Source organism: Nylanderia fulva, unplaced genomic scaffold, assembly GCF_048542155.1.
Source record: "Nylanderia fulva isolate GAGA-0341 unplaced genomic scaffold, ASM4854215v1 Scaffold18, whole genome shotgun sequence".
Classification (NCBI taxonomy): Eukaryota; Metazoa; Arthropoda; class Insecta; order Hymenoptera; family Formicidae; genus Nylanderia; species Nylanderia fulva.
The window spans coordinates 4,258,253-4,275,157 of NW_028190055.1; the positions used below are offsets into that span (position 1 = coordinate 4,258,253).

A 16,905-nucleotide genomic window follows, 5' to 3' on the forward strand; every position below is an offset into this window, starting at 1 on the left:
ATTGTTCTTCGAAAGAAGAGATTGAAGAAGGAAACAGGAAATTACCAGCGTTCCCATAAATAGAAACCATTTCTTTCCGGATAGATGACTGATTAAGGTAAAATATCGCGACTTACGTTCTCAATTTTCTCATCGAGCATCTTGAAGAAATCTAGCTGGCTGGTGGATATCTCTCTGAAAAATTCATGATACGCAGGAAGGTCAATCACGTGCGATAAATTATTTCCAACAAGTATAATCTCGTCAATAATAAGCTATACATAGAGGCTAGTTATCGCGAATACGTGTCAGAAGTAAATTTTATATGAAGAGGTTACAGGAAAAAACTAAGAATGAAACACTTTTTTTCAAGATTAAAGAATGCTTATTTTTTTATTCTATGTTTCGATGTCTTTTGCAATGTTTAATTTTAACAAAAACCAATTATGCATCTATTTGCTCGGATAAAAATTTTACACAATGTTAAAGAGTATACTAGTTTAGGATTCACTGGGTTCCTGTAATTCTTTTAATAAATTACTCATTACGTATACGCTTGGCGTGAAAGCTAAACTGCAATAATTAACGCGATTGCTCAAGCTTTTTGCAGGAAAAACGTCAGTTTAGAATATCAACATATATAACTTTTGATGCATGTTGTTTTGACAACTGTCACTATATATATATATATATATATATATATATATATATATATATATATATATAAACTAATATTACGTAACAACTATACTTTAGTAGACGGTTATATATTTCTAGCAGTTTCTAACGAAGACTTTGCATTGCAAAAAGTTGAAAGAAGAATATATATGTATATATTAATACTGTAATGCTCTTTTGACAAAGCTTTCGAAACTCGAATTACGCACGCGCACTCTCAAAATAAGCTTTCCGCGTGCAAATATCTAGTTACGCAAGTTTCTATGCAAGTTTGTGCAGCAAATGTTTGTACAGTTCTATTAATTATAGTGAATGGCATAAACTTCGGTGTACACTAATGTCAATTCATCTGAATTAAGTGCTATTCCACACGAAGCTCTCAATATCGCGTCCCACTTGGTGCACAAATCAAAATATAAATTCTATTAATACTTTTTGCCAAGAGAGAGTCAAATCGTATAAACTCCAATAAAAACAAATCTTAATATATTATTTTTAGGGAGATAATTTTCTCTTAGATTTATCCTGAAAATTATGGTAATCAAGAATTTTATGAGTTTCTCTGATTAATATTTACCACAGTAAAAAATATTAATATGTACATAATGAAATTAATCGAACATATTTGATATTTTATCGGTAGATATTAATATTTTTATTGTGCTGTAAATATTAATTCGAAAAACTCTTAAATAAATGCTTTCATATTATTTCACGATTATCATGATTTTCAGAGAAAATTAAATTCTAAGAAAAAATTCTCTCCGTGTAAATATAAAAAACAATTTTCTCGAAACAATTAATCAAGGAAAAAGAACCGAGAGAGATCTACTACGTCTTCCGACGTATATATCTTCGAGTTTCTCGATTTTACGTTAAATGTAACCCCCAAAGGTTATCCTTTAATTATCCTTACGCCTGTTGTAACAGAGGTCCGCCCCCAGGTGCGGTTGGTTTCTTCTTTGCTTGTCCCTTGGCATCAACGCCATTTTGGTCTTCGTTTCTGTTCACCTCGACACCGTTGTTGTTCGTCTTGTTGCCCTTGACGTTGCCATTTCCGTTCTTCTGCTCCACAGACGACGCGTTACCTGTAAAACACGAAGGGGAAAAAAAAATGTCAGAGAGACGGCGAGACGAAAAGGAAAACACGCTATTTAAGATTACCATCATATCCGAGAGATTAAGGACCGTAAATATCTCCGCACTTGGATATATAATGTCCTTCCGAGTCTCGCGACAAGTCCTTCGTTCGGTCCTTACACGTTCAACAACATCCAGCCGAGCAATTTCGCCCGACATATTTTTATCGCGTAGATCGCGACGACGGTAAAATGTGACATAACGTTGGAAAAATTATGGACCTTAACGCGACACATTATTGTACGGCGCTTTGTCACGCGAGCAATTCTCAAGGAGGTCGCCAATTCTTTTATTAAGGCGCGAGTAAACAGCGAGAGATTACGGCCGTCTGTATAATGATACGTGTGTAAAAACCGGCGTACATATCATTAAACAACAATTTATTATTACGAACTCTTGTTTTCATACTTTTCTCTTACAGGCAATTGAAAATTGGGGATGCTTTGGGGTGTATATAGGGATATATTTTCTGATTCGAGAATATTATATATGTATATATATATATATATAATATTTAAAAATGATAGAAAGTTTTTATATTTAATATAATATATAATATTTTAATATAATATATATTAAAATATGAAAATATAAAAATATATATTATATTAAAATATGAAAATATAAATACATTTTATTTTTTGCTAACAGTCTCAAGTAAGTCATTCTCCGTGTGATAAGGATCGTGTGTTTTCGTAATCTCCTATTACAAAATTACCGTTGAATTTCTCGCGTAATCACAAGCCTTATTCTTAGCTTCCTCTCGCATTACTATGTACGTTATCGGTGTGAAAAATATTTCGCTGAGTAAAAAAAACGCGTGAATAAAAAAAAAACATGTAAGAGGAAGAAGAATGAAGGAACGGAGGCAAAGTTCAGCCGTACACGATCTCATAAACACGTTCGATCGGCGACAAACGAGCAGCTTGACACTTAAAAGGATCCCGTCAGCCAGCCACCACCGTCGTTCATCAGCAAGTGCGAGAGTATATAGCATCGCAAACCGAAATAGACCTGTCGTTTAGCTTAGCGAGAGAACGAACCGCGGTTTAGGGAGTTAACTAAAAATAAATTGCGCCGGCGCGCGTGTTGGAAATAGAGTAACACGAGCGTACAATTTTCGAGCGATCGAATCGACTGCGTTCCTGAAATAGGGGGATAAGCGCGAAGCATCTGGAGCGACGAGGATAATTGTATCATCGCCAGTCTAGAATTAAAATCAGTTACGCGGATTGGCGTATAGATGGACGGGTGAAAGATGCGAAATGCGCGATCGGGAGCGTGCCGAGGTGCCACAGGTGTCTGACATACGAAATTCAATATTTTATTTGAAACGAGGAAGAGAGACACACACACACACACACACACACATACACACGAGTCGGGATTCGGCACAGGTATATGGCCGCGGGCCAGACATAAAGTGAAGAGGCCTGGATCACCTGTGGCACTCGGCCAATTGATTAAAAATTGCAAGTCAGAGATACTAGCCAAGTGTGCGCCAAAACTATTCTCAGTTGAAACGAGAAAGATATATGCATATCAATTCTCGTCTCCGCGAACGTTAATTAATTTCAAACCGCAATTTAATTATTCTGCGCTGAAGTTATATATCAAGTTATATATAATTACCAAAGTTATATTATAGATCATATTTTTTTAAGTATAATATTATATACATATATGCATATCATTTAAAAATGACACACAGCGAGAGAGTTTCATATTTTATATATAATAATATTATATTATAAAATATATTATGTAATATATTAATTAATATATTACATCGTATAATGTGATAAATTAATTATTATGTAATTAATTATATAATGAAATTTATTACATTATATTATAAAATATGAAAATACATAAAAATATATAATATATTAAATATAAAATGTTCTGAGTATATATTATAAATATATATTTGAAATTATATACAATATACTATATATATATAATATTATTTATATTTATATTATATTAAAATATGAAACTCTCGCTGTCATTTTTAAATGCTATTCTGAAACTAAAATGCATCACGCGTCTTTTATCGTTCGCCAAATTAAATCTATTGCGCAGGACGAGGCAGTTATTTTGTCATTTTTATCTCGCGGATAAAGATATCGCATAATCATATACTTTGGTGATCGTATGCGTGGGAGACAATATATACTTTCGCTCGCGCGATCTGCGAGCGATTTCATGCGCTGGAGCAAATTTAAAAAGTTTTTTAACAGCTGCCGACTGGTCAGCATATCCTGGTTAAGTCTCCGGTCTCGACTAAAGAAATTATTCTGTAATTTATATGTGCACACGCGCGCGCGCATGTTGCAACCTTTTGTTGCAAATCGAATTAGAGCGTGCTTTAACTCGAAGCGACGCGAAAAATGCTATCGCGAACCACGATAATCGAGACGCCCACATTGTCTCCTATATTGAAACGCACTTAATTTCTGTGGAAAATACAGCGTAATTGGGAGAGTGCATTGTTCTCTCGACCAATGAATTTAATACTCCTACAAAGAGCGCTATCGCTAATTACGATTGATGGCTCAGGATCGAGTAATTATTTATTTTGCAACATGTAATAATAAAAAATTTCGTCGTACAATTTACAATCCTATATGCAACTCTTCTGTCAAGTTGACCCCCATTCTTTTAAATTGAAAAAAATAAGTAGAGTTCTGACAATGAGTGTCCCCGAAGAGTTCTTAATCAATTTAAGAAAGAGTTCTGTTATTTAAAGTAACAAAAATACCTTTTGAATAATCGAGGGGCTAACTTCACGATCCCTCCCATTCTATGAAAAATTTAATTTTTAAACAGAACTATTTGTGAAACTTATCTAGAACTCTAAAACTATTTGAAATCCTCTCAGAACTCTACAAAAAAATTAAGTTTTCATAGAATGGAGGGCGTCGTGAAATTAGTCCCCCGATTTTTCAAATCGTATTTTTGTTGCTTTAAATAACAGAACTCTTTCTTAAATTGACTAAGAACTCAAACTCTTCGGAGAGCACTCAGAGAACTTTACTTATTTTTTGCTACTTAATAAAATTGGGGGGCTAACGTCACAAAGATGTATGCAACGTTGAAATATAGCCAAATCTTTAATCGAGAAATAATATATTGTAAATAAAACGAATATACGATAAGATTAAAGTCGCGGCGCTTATCCGCCACGTAACTCTAGAATGTCGAGCGAACTCGATCCCCGATAACGATCTCTCTTTACGACGATGACACTCCGGCGCGATATATCGCCGCCGCACGCAAGTAGCAGTCCTCCATTCATTGGCACGCGAAGCCACGGCAAAAGGAGAATGAACTCGCATCACAATGAAACACAAATAACTCTCTCTCTCTCTCTCTGTTCGGAAGGCGCGCGCGAATGACAAGATGTGTCGTCTAGAGAGACCCACGTGCGCGCGAAGTCGTTTAGGTGCAATAATAAAAGCAAGGACACGAGATAGCTGTCATCTCGAATTACGATTATCCCACACAGGGCGAAATCCACGCCTCGTTGTGGTAGTCTCATATATACGTCCGGTGTCCAGGTTTTTTGAGAAGAAATAAAGAACAAATCTGAAAATTTTAGGACTTTGTTTCAATATGTTTCTAAATTAATTTGCGGTCAAAGCGGAGACTGACGAGCAAAAGAAAATAATTCTGCGACTATCAGAAGTCTACACAGAGAGAACTTTCTCTTAAAATTTACCTTGAAAATCATGGTAATCGTGGGACAATATGGTATTAGAATTTTATAAGAATTTTTCTGATTAATATTAATATCTATCACAATAAGATATCTAATATGTGCGATTAATTTTATTATGTACATATTAATATTTTTTATTGTGGTAAATATCAATCACAGAGAAACTCATGAAATTCTTCCAACGTCATATTGTTCTACGATTACCATGGTTCTACGATTACCAACGATTTTTAATGTAAATTCTAAGAGAGTATTCTTTCCGTGTATGTACTGTTATAGTTTGAAATTGATTCGACTATGTTGAAACAAATCCTTGATTTCTTAGATTCCGGACAAGAAATTCCGTTGTTTTCGTACAAATTCTCAAATTAATATTACGACATTAAACATTAAAACGTTGAATACAAAATAAAGAACAAATTGAATTTTGGAAAAATCGAAAAGATAACTACTTGAAATAAAAGAACTGTCCTCTAAAATAAAAACCACCGTATATATACGAAGTGTTCTTACATGACGAGAAAGTCGCTCGTTAGCGAAAAATTTCATCGAACATGATTAATTAAATCTTTTCTGATAATTAACATCTTTTCTCGATCGTACACATCTGAGATTGCGCGATATACTGTTAAATTAATTAACATTTTTAATCGAAAGAATAAGAGTCTATCATATTTTATAGTGAAGAAACGTAAATGTAGTTTGTGTGCTAAAAAAATTAGATTAATTTTCACCGATTTTCGATGAAAATTTACCAACAGACTTCGAAGACACCCCGTATGTATAGATATCATAAAATGCAGCGCGACGTAACAGATGCGTGTGTCAAAGTAACGTAATGCAACAACCACGTCGTTGCATCGCGCGACGGAACGGAGATATTTTTAACGATACACTCGCACCCACGGGGTTATATTGCGTTTCGCGTATCAGTTGATAACGTATAACCGTGGATGCGGCGATGCCGGAAGAGAGAATCTCGCGTATTCGCAACGCAGTCGTAAATAAACCGATTCGTGCAAGGAAATACGTCTTTCTGGAATTTCAATGAAGAGAGAGTGGGTGAATAGTTTAATTAAAAAGTACCGCTTTCCCTGCCTGCGAGCATTAGATAATGGAATATATAATTAGTTTGTTGCTAATACGAAATCTTTTATTATATCTGCAACGTTTTTAAAATATTTTAAATGTACAATTCTATAAAAAATAAAAGAGAAACATATCGATCGAAAGAATGTTGTTTTAAAATGTCAGAAAATAAATGGTGAAACAGTAATTATTAATGTATTGTTATTACATAATATACATTCGAATAAAATAGATTTTATATAAAATATAATAATTGCGATAAAAAATGGACCCAGTTACATTTGTATAAAAAAATGTTTCTATATTTAAATTGTGATAATAATCATGCATAAACGAATTTAATTCAAATATTTATATTATATGCAAATCTTGTTGAATTGAAACACAATTTCATTCATCCCGTTTTATTTTCACGAATATTTCAATCTTATTGTTAGTCTGATGGTTTAATTTTTCAATCGCAAAATAAAAGCGATTAACTGTTCAACGATCATATATTTTTAAATTTCTTTGTAATAAAAATTTTCGAGCTTTAGCTAAATTATTAACAAATTAATTCACATTTCTCTCAACAAAATAATATACTATCAAAGAATTAAATATCATGAAGGTATTAATAAAGCGATAACGATGTGTATATATTTTCCTAAAAAATTCTTTGCTATTATCCAAATCAATTTCAATTAATATAGAAAGACTGATATCATTAAATATTTTATCTTCCATTTAAAGACTATCTAAATTACTTAATATAACAATCAACTTCGCTCGAGATATTTTGCAAAAATTTTTTACAAAAATTCTAATAATAGTATAATTTCATTTTTATTCATTGACAGTTTCAAGTGTTTAAGAAAATATTTATAGCATTGTCAGAAATCTGCCAACATGCCCCTCTGTCGATGTTGATTCACCGAATCAACATTGAACTGCACAATTTCTGACAGAGTGTCCAAATATTTTTCCAAACACTCGAAACACAACTATATGGAAAGATATACATATATATCGAAAAATTTTCGACAATCTCACACGCGACATTTCGATGGATCTCGCACGAGATGAGAAAACTGCAAAGCTGCACTCGCGAGACCGCGTGAGATAGAAGGAACACATCAATTGCAAACATGCGAGAACGAAAATAAACGAGAAGTGTACGAGACGTTATTTTTCTTCAGATCGACCTTGGTCCGTCCGAGCGTGTTTAATGCACGGCGGCGACCGGGGAAGTTAAATTGAGACGAACGCCCTTTAATTAGAACGCGCTTTCATTTTCCGCGAACGATTTTATTTACGAGCTAACGGCCGGCAAGTGTACGAATGCCGCGACGAATCGGTCGAAAGTGGATGCAGAACGCTCTTAATCGAGAATTCCAATATAAGCCTCTCTCCGGTAGTTTAACACGTCGCACAAATTTGCCAATCAATTCAGAAATCCAACAGATGTTGGCCAAATTATTTAGCGCGCTCCCTCATCGGAGCCTCTTAAAAAAAAAAAAAAAAAATATATATATATATATTTAAGAGGTTCCGATGAGGGAGCGCGCTAAATAATTTGGCCAACATCTGTTTGATTTCTGATATATATATATATAATATATAATTATATATATATATATATTATATATATGTATTATATATTTAGGTAGAAATGACAAATTGCTGCGCGCATTTTTGTTATGTATGATAACTGAAATGCGATAATTGAATCTTTATGTAAATGCCAACAACGAACGAAATATTTTGCTAATTAGATTTCAATTTTCTTTTAAACGTTCTGCTTTCGCTCTATTTCTGGCAACGAAACATAATTATATTCATTGACTGATTTCTCAATTTATTTGGAGGAATACTCCGAACGAACGCGAGCATGCTAAATAAAAATATGAAAGTTTAATTTTCTGTTGTAATTTTTTGCCTTTCAATAATTTGTGATTTTTAGAAAGCTTTTAAAAAGCTTCAGAGATATGTGTCATGTTATGCTTCATTCAATTCTAACGCTGGCTGTAGTCGATCTTGAACCTGGCGTAATGCCGAGGGTCGACGTACATCGACCATGAGCGATAATAATTCGTAAATTCCTTAAACATTCGATATAGTGCCAACAAGCTCACTCACAAGTTTTACGAGAATTTTCGGCATGTATTTATTTATAACATTTGTATATGACGAATGCAACGCATTAATGTTAAAATAGATACAAGTGATTTGGAATCGCGATCAATTATCAAATAATATCAGATTTTAATATGAATTTTTTAACAGATGTAAACTCGATTTTTTATTAACAAAATATATCAACGAGATAAAACATATAGTTACAAAGAAAAAAAATACACGATTCGGATAAAGGAGTGTAAATAAAAAATTGTCTCTTTGCGTGCTTCAAATGTGATTTTTAAGGATTTAAAATACAAAAATAATCTCCCGAAATTTTGTTGCGCTACAATTTTTTTTCTCCAAATAATCAAGCGTCATAAAATACATGAAAGAATCGTTATAGCAAAAAGCAAAATGCGTGTGATAGTCCACATAATAATAATCACACTTAATCAGACAATCGGTGTAGCCTTGCGAAGCTAGATCGCTCTTCGCAATACAGCCGTATTGTAAGTGTTTTATAAGCACGAACGATTACGTGCAATATAGGTGGGCTAAGGCTTATCATATCATTGTGTATAACAAACAGACAGTGTCACAATGGCGTTCAAGAGAGAGAGCACGTCATATGTGCGTATTAAGCGCATGTTAAATGTATGTCGAGGATAGCATTCGTGATGACATTGCTAAGTTGAGCAGCTAAAACTATATCCTCAATTTTTTGAAAAAACACGGAACATTAACAAAATATTACAACAACTAGCAACTCGTTTAAAAAACACGGAACATCAACAAAAAGTTGCTCGTTGTTGCTCCAGTGAGAACGTGGCTTCAAACTTTCGACAACAATGAACAACTTTTTTAAGCAACACGAAACATCAACAAAAAGTTGCTCGTTAAGAGTGAATATAATAAATACATGACATGTAACATATGACAGTGTGAAATTTCTTTTTTTGAGATTTCGCGAAAGTCCTCCGAAAGTTTCACCACTTCGCGATTATCTTGAATCCGACATTTGACGAGAGCGCAAAAAAATTCGCTAGCTAAGAAAAATAATTTTATTGATTTCTATTTAATTATTTTTAATATTTTTTTTCTTTATATTATTGTTGTGCGTGATAAATATAAGATATACTATATAAATGAATATATAAAACAATATCGTAAAACCATAAAGGAACATAAAGAACGTAAAGTAATTGTATACGAGAGAGAATATATATATAATGTTCCCTTTTTTATAATCTTAATAATCTGTATAAAACTTTCGTCATAATTTTTCCTCTTTTCTCTCTTCTATATTTTTTCTTCTTTTTTCTTTCCAAATAAATATACGATTTATTCCTACTTTACGAGGCATTTATTGTGTTGTATTTATCTTTCGAGTTGTATCTCGTGCTATCATATCCCGAGTTTGTAAAGAGAAACGTGATAACAAGGAAAGTTTATCCTCTATGTGAAAACGGCGGGTTAAAATGGAATTACGGGGCGAGCCGGATTAACAATATAAATCCAAAGGAAGTATATGAGTACACGAGTTGTACCGGTAACACGATTAATAAAACAAATGAAAAGCTCGATCAAAAGCAAAGTAAATCAATTTTTTGTTTTCAACGTAAAACCCGAGTTTTATCCACAGTTAATCTAATCCGCGCTATTGTCATGCTTGCCTAAGAGAGAGATAAGGTCTCGACTAATGATCCTTTCTGCGAAACATTAATCAACGACAATGTGGAAAGATGTGAAATTTGATTACCAGAAGAAATTATCAGTGCTTTAAGGCACTTATTAAAAGAATAGTTGGACGTCATGTTTCAGGTCGACCTGATGGAATCAAAAGTTAAAACTTCACTCAACTTTTCGACAATTATAACGTCGAAATTTATCATTCGCGTTTTTATTCGGATATTATTTATTCGCGTTTTTATCCTTGAAGTTCACCTATTGATCCATGCGAGATATGAAATTATGTTAATATTAGTTATTGAGAAAAGTTTACCGTGAGTTCATTATATATGAAGAGAAACGTCATACTGTCTCCACAAAAGAACACTTGCTTCTAACACTTACTTATATATAGCTTTACACCAAATTATTTGTGTACTTGCGTTATATAAGTTGTATAGAATGTAGATCTCATAGTCGCACAATTTATAAATAATACAAATAAAAATTCTCTTTACATAATTAATTCTCTGTTAAAAAAAGCAAGTGCGAAAAATATTCACACTCCAACACATAACTGCACATTCACATTTATTCCAAATATAGAATAAAAATAATCGCAATATTTATACAAGTAATACAAATGCAAATATAATTGCAACAAATTATCAATTAAAAAAAATTGATCTATCTCAAATTTTTCGAGAAAAATTCTCTTTATATAATTGATTCTCTAAAAATAATACTTCACACTCCGACACGTATGTAACTGCGCATCCACATTTATTCCAAACAGAATAGAAAATAACAATCCGTGTATATGTAGACCTAGTACAGAGAGAGAGAGAGAGAGAGAGAGAGAGAGAGAAACGTAGTAGCAACTTTACATACAGAACTCTCGTGTGCTCCAAGTCGCTTAATTGAGGTGACACGCGACGAAGTACTGCTTCGCGTGGGTGACAGGGCGTGAGAACGGGTTGGACACGATGAACCGGATGTTCGGGAACATTAAATATAAAAGGCTGCGAACTAGCGTCTATAGGTTTTACGTAAAGCTCTGCTCGTTTACCTTCTTATTATACCGTAACCTCGAAAATTACGATTGACGGACGCCGCAGAACGGAATCAAAGACATGGTTCGCTATAAATACCAGACGACACTGGGCCGATTATCGGCGAATGTGTCTCTTCACCTTGTATATGCATACCCAAAGTTATATCATATTTTTTTATCTGAATATATTTCAATAAGCGTCGTTAAAAAAATCATATTTATTAAACATTTTATATTATAATATATTCAGCATATTAAATATCTTTCTCTTGATAATTTAATAAATCTAGAATTAAAAGCTTGAAAGAAGTGGGATTAAACTGAATAATAGGATTATTCGATTGCAATGTAGATATTAATTTTGCAACTAATTATTAATTTTCAAAAATATCGTTACATTGATTAATAACAACTATTAAATTAATAAAAACGTAGATATTTGAGAATCGCCAGACAGAATTTAAAAAAAGGTAAGACTCTTCTCTCGACCGTACTGGCAAATATTATTTATTAAATCACAATGTGTGATTAATAGTGTCGAGAGAAGAGTCTTACCTTTTATTAAATTAATAATTATATAGATAGAATAATTATATGGATTAATAATAACTAGTGATAAACACGTATGTTCATATTTAGATAAAATAAGCTAAAATTATCATATAAAATATATATATAATTTATATATTTGTATATATTAAATATTATACTAATAATTTATTTAAATATATGAATAAAGATATATTTCACATAAATGCGGGAGTATCATGTTTAACAATAACATATATTACCGGATATGAGAGCTGCGGATGTAATTAATTCACTCGTCTCATTAACAGATTCCAGGTGGCTCTCTCTTAATTATTATGTCACATATCTTGTAATACATACATGCTTTACGATGTAAAGAGACTCTTAACACACGATATCACGGCAAAGATTGCATGACGTGTATTATAGATGCTTAAGTTCGCGTGACAGATCATAGGAACGATTTCAATGTATCTCGTAGCAATTTTCCATTAACATATAAATCGTCGCATCTTCGTGCGCGCTCGGCAAGAAAATTATCGTTCATCGCAAAACGATGACGGATACACATATTCATAACTTCGGGCCGCTGTTTATCAACGGATCGAGGCGTGAAATCGTTTCGAGTGATGGCGAAATCAGAAATTTACACGCAAACACGGTCGAATAATTGATCATTCGTACCGGAAATTAATTAATAATCGCGCTGAAAACCGCGAATGATGCGCACAAAGTTGACATCATCCAATTAGGTCGGTGGCGAAAGACTCGAAATGGGACGACAGGCATCGCGGTTTTATCAATTCTTTTCCTCTCTCTCTCTCGTTCATCGAAAGCGGTTTTCCTTTAGAAAACTCGACTACAATTCTCTTTATATGTCAGAGTAAGATAACCAAGTGCAATAATACACTAACGCGTCGCGAATCGACGTCGATTACCATATAAATTGCATGTAACCGTGTCAACCGCAACAATCGGGGCATAATTTTACGCTATCTTTGCAACTATATATATACTATTCCGCTCAGATATCGAACTGAATTGAATAGTAAGCGAGATTATAGATAGCAGAAATGATATTCTCACTCGAATTGGAATATTAGATTTGGGAATAAATTATTTCATCACTCTTGGTTAAACGGGAAATTATCACATTATGTATGTGGAAGAAATAACTCGACCATTAGACGATAAAAATATAACAAAATGTGAATGAAAAGAGATAATTAAAAATTTTGACTTTTTTAATATTAGAAAAAATAACTGAGTTTACATGATAAAGCAATCACTCTATTCTTCATCAAATTGGAATATTAGACTTGGGAATAAATTATTTCATCACTCTTGGTTAAACGAGAAATTATCACATTATGCATGTGGAAGAAATAATTAGACTATTTGACGACGATAAAAATATAACAAAATGTTGAAGGGAGGTAATTAGAATTTTTTTTAATATTAGAAAAAATAGAGAGTGAAATCCAAATATGATAAAGCACTCTGGACTTAATAAGTAATTAAGAAAATATAATTACGTATACCTTCTACTTGGATATAATAATGAAGAAAAAGAATCACGTATATTTTTGTCACAAAAGAAAATGAGAACAAATTAATTATGCCACCACGTGTCAACGTGTTGATGTATTTTATTATCCGAACGTTATTAATTAATAACGTAACCATGAAAGACATCTCTCCGGGCGCAGTCTAAGAACCGAGGACTCATTGGTGCGTGATTAATGTGCACGTAACGAGGAAGGTGTAATTAACTTTGACGCAATTTGTTCGCTCTCGACGCTACATCAATAAGTGTGTTGTGTAGACACTAAGAGAAGTTAGATGGCCGGTAAACTTCGCAATAACGTCACATGTTACATCGAGCAAACACGTCGCTGGACAGGACGTATCAATGCTGGAGAAACTCGTACATTTTCGGATTAGGAACTCCGTCATGCATTCAAGTAAATAGCGCCTTTTGCGAGTATTTTCACAGTCCTTCATATGTATAATATTAACAAAAAAATCTTATTTAATCTGATGTTTAATAACAATTTTTTCCGGCTTAAACTGCCCTTTCAATATAGTCACAAAAATGATAAAATAAGTCTCGCAAATTTTATTAAGAAATATTATGAAATATATTAAATTATAAATCAAATATAATTACAAATTATATATCAAATATCCTTATATGATACGTATCCATCATTTATTATAAGCAATGAATTGGTAATATCCATGACATAAAGCGCATTTTCCAGAAATATAGTAGCAACTTTAACTACAAATTTAAAATGTTGATTTTAAATTCGAAAAATTATTAATTAAGTATTTTATATAACTTTTTAAATATTTTATGAAGTATCATTACCGTGGAAAACGAGAGTCATAAGTTAGTATGATATAAAACGATAAGAGTGCAGACGATCATGTGCGACGTATAAAAAAGTATGTAGAGAAAAGTATAATTAATTAAAGAAGGAAGGATATATATATATATATATATATATATTTGAGCGGCTAGAATATAAATGATGGTATTTACAGGAATAAGCATCATAATGCGGAACGGAGTAAGAAATTGTAAAACCAACAAGAAGCTCGTTTACCTTGTACCGAAGGGCAAAGGGGACAAAAGAGTATGAAATCATAAAAAGTGCTGTTAAAAAGGAAGGAAACTGTCGCTAAATTTTTTATTTATTCTAAAAGGTATCTCTAAACTATCAATTTTAATTTTAATGACAATTGTTAGAGAATTCTTTACATGTATGCTAAAAATTCTCTATAATTAATTATTAGATATTTTAATAAAAAAAACTGGACAACAAAATATTATAGTAGAATTTGAAATGTTCTTGAAAAATAAAATATTGAAATTGGAAGTTTTATCTTCTATGTATATTCTCACTTGCATTTTTTATAATTTTTATTAAAGCCGACAGTTGCACGTGTTAAATTAATGCATCCATTATTAATTTTATTTAAACAAGGAATATTCTATTAGAACATGATGTCGTGTATGTGTGTGTGTGTGTGTGTGTCTTGAATCAGTAAACTTATTTATAATGGACACGAATGACGTCATTGTAAGTCATGTAAATGAGAGTATAGAATGTTATGTTAATGAAGATAGTGCACAATAATAATAGCACCATTTGACGAGCTTAATAACGTGACGAAGAAAAACATGTCACCGTTACAAAAAATTTGCGTAATAGATTTTCTACATCGAGAAGCTCCTAAAGAATATCGGGATTAATGAAAATTCTATTTTCCATAAAAATTGAAGGTACATCTTCAATAATTTTATATAACCGTTCTAATTCAATCATCTTAATTTTACTCAACAAAAAATGTTATCGCACGAATATATATTTTTCCTTTCATTATACGTATCAATATTAAAAAAAAAAAAAAAAAGATTAGACGCTATAACTCTGTTGGGAAATATACATTGTTTTTCTGCAAAACGTTGAGAAACCTCGCTTTGCCGTTCCTATTATTTATAATTAAAACGATAGGATTAATAAATACACCAAAAAAAATTAATTTCGCCAGAGTAACATAAAGTATCATCGGTACGATATTGTATAACAAAATAAGTGCGTGTAATGCGACTTAAAAAAAATATATTGGGGGAACAATTAAGGATGAAATTTAACTACGGTAGCGCAGCTGATATACGAAGTGGAGTAGCTTCGTTAATTTAACGCCCAGCGTAAAACGTTTGAGAACAGGTGCGAGCAAACAAGTTTATGGATGAGCGAATAACTCAGAACGCATTTCTAAGATTCTTAGAAACATTTCTTCGGTTCAAGGCCTATGTCGCGCGATGACGACATAGGAAAATGATTGAAGGACGAGAGTTCGCGGATCGCGCAACCAGACCGCGGTACGTGAACCAGACCGCGAGCTATAAATATACGGGAGTGTTAACGTATGTATATATACATACATATATTCCCGTCCCGTGCAGCAGGGAGCAACATTATACGTTCAAGCGTGTATTTCCGTTGAAAGCTTGATGCTTCCGGTCCCTGCGCGCCATCGGCACGTGCATTATTCACGAGGATGTGGGCGTCGCGCGTAATAATTTTCATGGGATCGACCTGCACTCAATACCACATTCGTACACTAGGCGTGTAAATGCATATGCGGATGCGTGTGCACGTCACGCATCGTGGATTGAAACCGATCGCGAGACGCCGAAGTATCTCTCTCTATATTTCCCTCGCTGAGAATCGTGCGAATCCAATCTCAAAAAATTTCTGAATCAATATTATATGTATGTAGATCGCCTGTCAGTTTATACTTTCAGTTAGAAAAGTTTATATTGCTCTTTCTCGGAATAATATTTATATATTTTTTCCTACACAATTAATTTAGTTTGTGTACATCTGATACCCTCTGTCTTTGACGATATCAATTTTTTTTTTACTATTTATTTAAGCAAAAAACGTCGTTATTACATGTATTTGTGTATATCTTTTTGAGGTAATATTTTGTGTAAAAAAGCGCTATAATATAGGCAAGTCTCGCTTTTAATCTTTGAACATTTTTTATACAATAATTTTTGCAATGATCAGAATTAATTATTACAATAAATCATATAACGTAAATTATATCTGCAACCTTTCCAATTATTTTTGATCGGGGCGCAGGGATATCGGAAATGCATATAAAACCCAAATTAACTTAAATCAATTTGTTACGCACCAAGCAAATGTTATTTTTATCTCAACCAATATTGGAAATAATTAAATTTCAGATACGCGAAAGAGTTAAAGTTCGCCAGAGAAAGTGTCTTCCCTTCGCTCGTACACTATAAAAAAGTATATAAAATTACATAAATAATAAGTGTAAAATTACACGATAATAACAATTTTTTTCAGTATGTGCATTTTCATTATTTACGGTATAATTTTACTTTTTATTTTTC

General features: G+C 32.7%; 1 protein-coding gene across 2 annotated transcripts in view; it reads right to left on the reverse strand.

Annotated features, from left to right (window-relative positions):
- tow (target of wingless) overlaps nt 1-16,905 on the reverse strand; it is a 55,542-nt gene that overhangs the window by 3,971 nt on the left and 34,666 nt on the right. For both annotated transcript variants that reach the window (XM_029308585.2, XM_029308584.2), the window contains 2 exons: nt 1,574-1,745; nt 117-174 (listed from right to left, as the gene is read on the reverse strand). In XM_029308585.2, the coding sequence (XP_029164418.1) occupies nt 117-174; nt 1,574-1,745 (230 nt within the window). The remainder of the gene's footprint in view (nt 1-116; nt 175-1,573; nt 1,746-16,905) is intronic.